Here is a 10,141-nt window from a genome sequence, read left to right on the forward strand (position 1 = left end):
CATCCAACATATACCCTCTTTCTCATCCAACATATACCCTCTTTCTCCTCCAACATACAACCTGTCTTTCTCCTCCAACATGTAGCATGTCTTTCTCCTCCAACATATACCCTGTCTTTCTCCTCCAACATATACCCTCTTTCTCCTCCAACATATTCCCTTTTTCTCCTCCAGCATATACCCTCTTTCTCCTCCAACATATATCCTGTCTTTCTCCTTCAGCATATACCCTCTTTCTCCTCCAACATATACCATGTCTTTCTCCTCCAACATATACCCTGTCTTTCTCCTCCAACATATACCCTCTTTCTCCATCAACATATACCCTCTTTCTCCTCCAACATATACCCTGTCTTTCTCCTCCAACATATACCCTCTTTCTCTATCAACATATACCCTCTTTCTCCTCCAACATATACCATGTCCTTCTCCTTCAACATATACCATGTCTTTCTCCTCCAACATGTAGCATGTCTTTCTCCTCCAACATATACCCTGTCTTTCTCCTCCAACATATACCCTCTTTCTCCTCCAACATATACCCTCTTTCTCCTCCAACATATTCCCTTTTTCTCCTCCAGCATATACCCTCTTTCTCCTCCAACATATATCCTGTCTTTCTCCTTCAGCATATACCCTCTTTCTCCTCCAACATATACCCTGTCTTTCTCCTTCAACATATACCCTGACTTTCTCCTCCAACATATACCCTCTTTCTCCTTCAACATATACCCTGTCTTTCACATCCAACATATACCATGTCTTTCTCCTCCAACATATACCCTGTCTTTCTCCTCCAGCATATACCCTCTTTCTCCTCCAACATATATCCTGTCTTTCTCCTTCAGCATATACCCTCTTTCTCCTCCAACATATATCCTGTCTTTCTCCTTCAGCATATACCCTCTTTCTCCTCCAACATATACCCTGTCTTTCTCCTTCAACATATACCCTGACTTTCTCCTCCAACATATACCCTCTTTCTCCTTCAACATATACCCTGTCTTTCACATCCAACATATACCATGTCTTTCTCCTCCAACATATACCCTGTCTTTCTCCTCCAACATATACCCTCTTTCTCCATCAACATATACCCTCTTTCTCCTCCAACATATACCCTGTCTTTCTCCTCCAACATATACCCTCTTTCTCCATCAACATATACCCTCTTTCTCCTCCAACATATATCCTGTCTTTCTCCTTCAGCATATACCCTCTTTCTCCTCCAACATATATCCTGTCTTTCTCCTTCAGCATATACCCTCTTTCTCCTCCAACATATACCCTGTCTTTCTCCTTCAACATATACCCTGACTTTCTCCTCCAACATATACCCTCTTTCTCCTTCAACATATACCCTGTCTTTCACATCCAACATATACCATGTCTTTCTCCTCCAACATATACCCTGTCTTTCTCCTCCAACATATACCCTCTTTCTCCATCAACATATACCCTCTTTCTCCTCCAACATATACCATGTCCTTCTCCTTCAACATATACCATGTCTTTCTCCTCCAACATGTAGCATGTCTTTCTCCTCCAACATATACCCTGTCTTTCTCCTCCAACATATACCCTCTTTCTCCTCCAACATATTCCCTTTTTCTCCTCCAGCATATACCCTCTTTCTCCTCCAACATATACCCTGTCTTTCTCCTCCAACATATACCCTCTTTCTCCATCAACATATACCCTCTTTCTCCATCAACATATACCCTCTTTCTCCATCAACATATACCCTCTTTCTCCTCCAACATATTCCCTCTTTCTCCTCCAACATATACCCTGTATTTCTCCTCCAACATATACCCTCTTTCTCCTCCAACATATACCCTCTTTTTCCTCCAACATATACCCTCTTTCTCCTCCAACATATACCCTGTCTTTCTTCTCCAATATATAACCTTTCTTTCTGTGTCTCTGTTTCCTCACCTTCCTCCCACAGTTGTCTGTCCCTCAGTCTCTGTCCCTTCTCTGTCTTTATCAGTCTTTGCCACCTGTCTTCCACCTCTCTCTCAATTCCCTAAATCATTCTTGACCATCTATGTAATGACCTCCATATTATTCCATCAAGTGTGTCTATCCTTTGATAATGACATATGAAAGAAACCACTTCTATGGTAACAACAAGTCATCTGAAGTGGCTCTGTCCATTGTTCCCATTGTTCCCTGACAGCTGTTCAAAGGGAAGTTCTTCTACTGCTTTGGCCCCGACGTCAAGAACATCACCAACAAGTCTGACTGTCTGCAGGCCAACTACAAATGGGTTCATCACAAGTACAACTTTGACAACCTGGGACAGGTAAGGATTTCTCCCAGTATCAATTTCAGATGAGGTGTCAAACTGATGGACATGGTGAATGGACCAGTATGAAATACTGAACTGATGGACATGGTGAATGGACCAGTATGAAATACTGAACTGATGGACATGGTGAATGGACCGATGGACTGATGTTTTGTCTGTGTGTTTTTGTCTTAATACAGTGCCTTGCGAAAGTATTCGGCCCCCTTGAACTTTGCGACCTTTTGCCACATTTCAGGCTTCAAACATAAAGATATAAAACTGTATTTTTTTGTGAAGAATCAACAACAAGTGGGACACAATCATGAAGTGGAACGACATTTATTGGATATTTCAAACTTTTTTAACAAATCAAAAACTGAAAAATTGGGCGTGCAAAATTATTCAGCCCCTTTACTTTCAGTGCAGCAAACTCTCTCCAGAAGTTCATTGGGGATCTCTGAATGATCCAATGTTGACCTAAATGACTAATGATGATAAATACAATCCACCTGTGTGTAATCAAGTCTCCGTATAAAATGCACCTGCACTGTGATAGTCTCAGAGGTCCGTTAAAAGCGCAGAGAGCATCATGAAGAACAAGGAACACACCAGGCAGGTCCGAGATACTGTTGTGAAGAAGTTTAAAGCCGGATTTGGATACAAAAAGATTTCCCAAGCTTTAAACATCCCAAGGAGCACTGTGCAAGCGATAATATTGAAATGGAAGGAGTATCAGACCACTGCAAATCTACCAAGACCTGGCCGTCCCTCTAAACTTTCAGCTCATACAAGGAGAAGACTGATCAGAGATGCAGCCAAGAGGCCCATGATCACTCTGAATGAACTGCAGAGATCTACAGCTGAGGTGGGAGACTCTGTCCATAGGACAACAATCAGTCGTATATTGCACAAATCTGGCCTTTATGGAAGAGTGGCAAGAAGAAAGCCATTTCTTAAAGATATCCATAAAAAGTGTTGTTTAAAGTTTGCCACAAGCCACCTGGGAGACACACCAAACATGTGGAAGAAGGTGCTCTGGTCAGATGAAACCAAAATTGAACTTTTTGGCAACAATGCAAAACGTTATGTTTGGCGTAAAAGCAACACAGCTCATAACCCTGAACACACCATCCCCACTGTCAAACATGGTGGTGGCAGCATCATGGTTTGGGCCTGCTTTTCTTCAGCAGGGACAGGGAAGATGGTTAAAATTGATGGGAAGATGGATGGAGCCAAATACAGGACCATTCTGGAAGAAAACCTGATGGAGTCTGCAAAAGACCTGAGACTGGGACGGAGATTTGTCTTCCAACAAGACAATGATCCAAAACATAAAGCAAAATCTACAATGGAATGGTTCAAAAATAAACATATCCAGGTGTTAGAATGGCCAAGTCAAAGTCCAGACCTGAATCCAATCGAGAATCTGTGGAAAGAACTGAAAACTGCTGTTCACAAATGCTCTCCATCCAACCTCAATTAGCTCGAGCTGTTTTGCAAGGAGGAATGGGAAAAAATGTCAGTCTCTCGATGTGCAAAACTGATAGAGACATACCCCAAGCGACTTACAGCTCTAATCGCAGCAAAAGGTGGCGCTACAAAGTATTAACTTAAGGGGGCTGAATAATTTTGCACACCCAATTTTTCAGTTTTTGATTTGTTAAAAAAGTTTGAAATATCCAATAAATGTCGTTCCACTTCATGATTGTGTCCCACTTGTTGTTGATTCTTCACAACAAAATACAGTTTTATATCTTTATGTTTGAAGCCTGAAATGTGGCAAAAGGTCGCAAAGTTCAAGGGGGCCGAATACTTTCGCAAGGCACTGTATGTATGTTTATATTTCATGTATTTCATGTGTGTTCTGTCTGTCTGTGTATGTCTGCATTTCTGCATGTGTGTGTGTGTGTGTGTGTGTGTGTGTGTGTGTGTGTGTGTGTGTGTGTGTGTGTGTGTGTGTGTGTGTGTGTGTGTGTGTGCATGTGTTCTGTGTGTGTTCTGTGTGTATATGTGTGTGCGTTCTGTACCACAGGCTCTGATGTCCCTGTTTGTGCTGGCTTCAAAGGACGGTTGGGTCAACATCATGTACCATGGCCTGGATGCTGTAGGGGTGGACCAACAGGTAACTAGTCTAATAGTGGTCATTAAGTCATAATATTTCTATAGATGTATTATTATTTCAGTTGTGTTGGCTGACTGATCTATCAGAGCATACTCAACTCCTTCTCTCCCACTCCTCCTTCGACTAAACACTCACATGCACCACTCCTCTCTCTCTCCCTCGTTCTCCCCCTCCCTCTTCCCTCCCTCCCTCCCTCTCTCCTCCCCCTCTCCCCTCCCTGCCTCCATCCCCCCTCCCTCCCTCCCTCCCTCTCTCCTCCCCCTCTCCCCTCCCTGCCTCCCTCCCTCTCCCTCTCCATCCCCTCTCCCCTCCCTCCCTCTCTCTCTCTCCTCCCCCTCTCCCTCCCCCTCTCCCCTCCCTGCCTCCCTCCCTCTCCATCCCCCCTCTCCCTTCCCTTCCCTCCCTCCCTCTCTCCCTTTAGCCAGTGATCAACAACAGTCCATGGATGCTCCTCTACTTCATCTCCTTCCTCCCTCATCGTCAGTTTCTCGTTCTGAACATGTTTGTGGGCGTGGTAGTGGAGAACTTCCACAAGTGCCGTCAGAACCAGGAAGTGGAAGAGGCTAAAAGGAGAGAGGATAAACGACGGAGACGCATGGAAAGAAGAGGAGGGGTAAGGGAGAGACAGGAAGAAGAGATAGTGCAAGGTGCCTGGAGAGAGAGAGGGAGGGTGAGAGGGAGAGAGGGATAGAGGAAGGATGAGAGAGAGAAAGGGAGAGAGGGATAGAGGGAGGATGAGAGGGAGAAAGGGAGAGAGGGATAGAGGGAGGATGAGAGGGAGAAAGGGAGAGAGGGATAGAGGGAGAAAGGGAGGATGAGAGGGAGAAAGAGAGGGTGAAAGGGAGAAAGGGAGGGAGGATGAGAGGGAGAGAGAGGGTGAGAGGGTGAGAGGGAGAGAGAGAGTGAAAGGGAGAAAGGGAGGGAGGGTGAGAGGGAGAGAGAGAGGGTGATAGAGAGAGAGAGAGGGTGATAGAGAGAGAGAGAGAGAGAGAGAGAGAGAGAGAGAGAGAGAGAGAGAGGGTGAAATGGAGAAAGGGAGGGAGGGTGAAAGGGAGAGAGGGAGAAAGGGTGTGAGAGAGAAAGGGAGGGTGAGAGGGGGAGAGAGAGAGAGCGAGAGGGATGGGGGAGAGAAGAACAGACAGAGATAGATCATCAATAATTGTGTGAATTGTTTATGAGTATTACTCTTGACAGGAGGACATCACAGGAATGCTTTTGAATAGTGTACAGTATACTATGTATAAAGCACTATTACCTGTGTTTGTCTCCCCTTGCCAGACGCCCAGAAGATCCCCTACTATGCCAGCTACAGCCCCCTCCGCCTGTGGATCCACACTCTGTGTACCACCTACTACCTGGACCTCTTCATCACCTTCATCATCTGTATCAACGTCATCACCATGTCACTGGAACACTACAGCCAGCCACGAGTAAGACTGGAGGGAGCGGTGTACGTGTGTGGGTGGGGGTGGGGGGGTACAGAAAGACAGAGTGTTGTGTGTTTTCATGTAACACAGTACCATATGTGACTCCTTCTCTCTCTCTCTCTCTCCCCTTCCTCCCTCTCTCCCACCTCCTCTTTCTCCCCTTCCTCCCTCTCACCTCCTTCTCTCTCTCCTCCCTCCCACCATCTCCTTCTCTCTCTTCTTCTCCCTCCCACCTCCTTCTCTCTCTCCCCCTCCCTCCTACCTCCTTCTCCCCCCCCACCTCTTTCTCTCTCTCCCCCTCCTACCTCCTCTCTCTACCCCCCACCTCTTTCTCTCTCCCCCCCCTCCCACCTCCTCTCTCCCCCCCACCTCTTTCTCTCTCTCCCCCTCCCTCCCTCCTCCTCTCTCTCTCTCTCTCTCCTCCTCCCTCTCACCTCCTTCTCTCTCTCCCCCACCCTCCCTCCTCCTCTCTCTCTCTCTCTCCCCTCCCTCCCTCCTCCTCTCTCTCTCTCTCCCCCTCCCTCCCACCTCCTTCTCTCTCTGTCTCTCAGTCTCTGGATCTAGTGTTGAAGTACTGTAACTATTTCTTCACATCCACCTTTGTACTGGAGACCCTCCTGAAGCTCACCGCCTTTGGCTTCCGACGCTTCTTTAAAGACAGGTAGTTACAGGGCCACACTGACTTACTGAATAAACACTGTATTCACTGCTGCACTGGGGACACACTGTGTGTGTGTGTGTGTGTGTGTGTGTGTGTGTGTGTGTGTGTGTGGTGTGTGTGTGGTGTGTGTGTGTGTGTGTGTGTGTGTGTCATCTCAGTGTGTATGATTCATAGCTGCCCTTCTTAACCACAACTCCATTAGAAAATAGTTATTCTGACTTCAATGGTACTTCCTGGTAGTGTCATAGCTGAACTATAGCTGAACTATAGCTGGGATACTTCAATTGTACTTCCTGGTGGTGTCATAGCTTTACTATAGCTGGGATACTTCAATGGTACTTCCTGGTAGTGTCATAGCTTTACTATAGCTGGGATACTTCAATTGTACTTCCTGGTAGTGTCATAGCTTTACTATAGCTGAACTATAGCTGGGATACTTCAATGGTACTTCCTGGTAGTGTCATAGCTTTACTATAGCTGAACTATAGCTGGGATACTTCAATGGTACTTCCTGGTAGTGTCATAGCTGAACTATAGCTGAACTATAGCTGGGATACATTAATGGTACTTCCTGGTAGTGTCATAGCCTTTACTATAGCTGAACTATAGCTGGGATACTTCAATTGTACTTCCTGGTATTGTCATAGCTTTACTATAGCTGAACTATAGCTGGGAAACTCTCTGTATAGTCAAATACAGATACTGCTGAGCTACTGAATAAACACTATCCACACTGCTACACTGGGGACACTGTGTGTGTTTTCTCACTCTGTGTGATTCATAGTAGTAATGCCATAGCCGTAATATAACCAGTATTGCTCTCTCTATACTAAATGGTACTAGTAAAGGTGACTGAATTAAATACGCTGCACTGGGGACACTGTGTGTCATCTCACTGTATGATTCATAGTGTTTGCTGTACTGTAGGTAGTTAAAGTTAGGGTTACATTTAGGTTGACAGGTAGGGTTAAAGTTAGGTTGACAGGTTAGGGTTACGGTTAAAGTTAGGTTGACAGGTTAGGGTTAAAGTTAGATTGACAGGTTAGGGTTAAGGTTAAGGTTAGGTTGACAGGTTAGGGTTAAGGTTAAGGTTAGGTTGACAGGTTAGGGTTAAGGTTAGGTTGACAGGTTAGGGTTAGGTTAGGTTTAAGGTTAGGTTTAAAGGATAGTTAAGGTTAGGTTTAAATGCTAGTTAAACGTTAGGTTTAAAGGTTAGGGTTAAGGTAGGTTTAAAGGTTAGGGTTAAGGTTAGGTTTAAAGGTTAGTGTAAGGTTTAAAGGTTAGGGTTAGGTTAGGGTTAAAGGTTAGGTTTAAGGTTAGGTTTAAGGTTAGTTTAAAGGTTAGGGTTAAGGTTGGGTTTAAAGGTTGTGCCAGCTAGTGACCACTCTGCAGAGCTGCCTCCAGAACAATATTCATGATGCTAATCTGCTATACTTGCATTGTGTGTAGATGTATCATTGTCCATTCATCAGATGCAGAATAACTATAGTTAGTACACTCCTATATCATCTCTCTGACCCATCTCTGACCCATTCCTGACCCATCTCTGAATCATCTCTGACCCATTCCTAACCCATCTCTGACCCATTCCTGACCCATCTCTGACCCATCTCTGACACATTCCTGACCATCACTGACCCATTCCAGACCAATCTCTGACCCATCTCTGACCCATTCCTGACCCATCTCTGACCCATCTCTGACCCATTCCTGACTCATTCCTGACCCATCTCTGACCCATTCCTGACCAATCTCTGAATCATCTCTGACCCATTCCTGACCCATCTCTGACCCATCTCTGACTCATTCCTGACCCATCTCTGACCCATTCCAGACCAATCTCTGACCCATTCCTGACCCATCTCTGAATCATCTCTGACCCATTCCAGACCAATCTCTGACCCATTCCTGACCCATCTCTGACCCATTCCTGACCCATCTCTGACTCATTCCTGACCCATCTCTGAATCATCTCTGACCCATTCCAGACCAATCTCTGACCCATTCCTGACCCATCTCTGAATCATCTCTGACCCATTCCAGACCAATCTCTGACCCATTCCTGACCCATCTCTGACTCATTCCTGACCCATCTCTGAATCATCTCTGACCCATTCCAGACCAATCTCTGACCCATCTCTGACCCATCTCTGACCCATCCTGACTCACTCCTGACCCATCTCTGAATCATCTCTGACCCATTCCAGACCAATCTCTGACCCATCTCTGACCCATTCCTGACCCATTCCAGACCCATTCATGACCATCTCTGACCCATTCCTGACCCATTCCAGACCCATTCATGACCATCTTTGACCCATTCCAGACCCATTCATGACCATCTCTGACTCATTCCAGACCCATTCATGACCATCTCTGACCCATTCCAGACCCATTCATGACCATCTCTGACCCATTCCTGACCCATTCATGACCATCACTGACCAATTCCTGACCCATTCATGACCATCTCTGACCCATTCCTGACCCATTCATGACCATCTCTGACCCACTCCAGACCCATTCATGACCATCTCTGACCCATTCATGACCCATTCATGACCATTCCTGACCCATTCCTGACCCATTCATGACCATCTCTGACCCATTCCAGACCCATTCATGACCATCTCTGACCCATTCCAGACCCATTCATGACCATCACTGACCCATTCCTGACCCATTCATGACCATCTCTGACCCATTCCAGACCCATTCATGACCATCTCTGACCCATTCATGACCCATTCATGACCATCTCTGACCCATTCCTGACCCATTCATGGCCATCTCTGACCCATTCCTGACCCATGGACTCAATCAGGAAACAGAAATCACAGAAGAATCTCTCTGCCTCCATACAGTCCAATATCTCACCCTCACTGTGAGCAATATGGTGGAGCAGTGATTTCTCCCATTCTGTTATTACTGTTATTAATTCAATTACACCCACATTACTGTTAACAGGACCCAGATCAACCCACTCACAGATACATGGAGCATCACTAGAGCCATTCCTACTCATTCTCTTTCTCTAATTGTTTTCCCATTCAACATAATGGGTTACTGATGAAGCAGATAGATTGTGGCTGATGTTGGATATCAATTCATTTCATTGACTCAGTACTGAATGGTTGTGCTGAACTGCTGCTGCTGTTGACAACACATACACGTTGAAGATGTTGATGCGAACAAAACACAAAACATTTACCTGGTGCTTTAATGGTACTGACCCATTTTCTATGATGGAAGCAGAGAAAGAGAGAGAGGGGGTGGGAGGGGAGGGGGGTAGAAGAGAAAAGAGGGGAGGAGGGGTTGGAAGAGAGAGAGGAGATCAAATAAATGAGAAAGAAGAGAAAGAGGTAAAGGATGGAGAGAGAGAGAGAAAAGGAAGAGAGAGTACAGGGGGTAGAGAGAGAGAGAGAGAGAGAGATGTATGTTAGTGTGATTGGCAGCACCTCGTCTCTTTTCTATGACATCAGTGGCATCTGGCAGGACAGTCTAGCTGCATGCTCAGTCTGAGTTTTTCTCAGCGTGTCTTAAAGTGGAGATGTAGGCAGGTGGGAAACAGTCTGGGTTACTGGGCACACCACACACACACACACACACACACACACACACAACACACACACCACATA

At 45.6% G+C, this 10,141-nt stretch overlaps 1 protein-coding gene across 1 annotated transcript in view; it reads left to right on the forward strand.

The window, feature by feature from the left end:
- Positions 1-6,507, forward strand: part of LOC116365825 (voltage-dependent T-type calcium channel subunit alpha-1I-like) — a gene marked incomplete at its 5' end in the record, with an annotated part of 54,946 nt that extends 48,439 nt beyond the window's left edge. The window contains 5 exon segments of the mRNA XM_031818202.1: positions 2,183-2,308; positions 4,326-4,415; positions 4,837-5,052; positions 5,696-5,845; positions 6,394-6,507. Coding sequence (XP_031674062.1) covers positions 2,183-2,308; positions 4,326-4,415; positions 4,837-5,052; positions 5,696-5,845; positions 6,394-6,507 — 696 coding nt within the window.
- Positions 6,508-10,141: the final 3,634 nt, after the last annotated feature.

This window comes from Oncorhynchus kisutch, unplaced genomic scaffold (assembly GCF_002021735.2).
Source record: "Oncorhynchus kisutch isolate 150728-3 unplaced genomic scaffold, Okis_V2 scaffold1289, whole genome shotgun sequence".
NCBI lineage: Eukaryota > Metazoa > Chordata > Actinopteri > Salmoniformes > Salmonidae > Oncorhynchus > Oncorhynchus kisutch.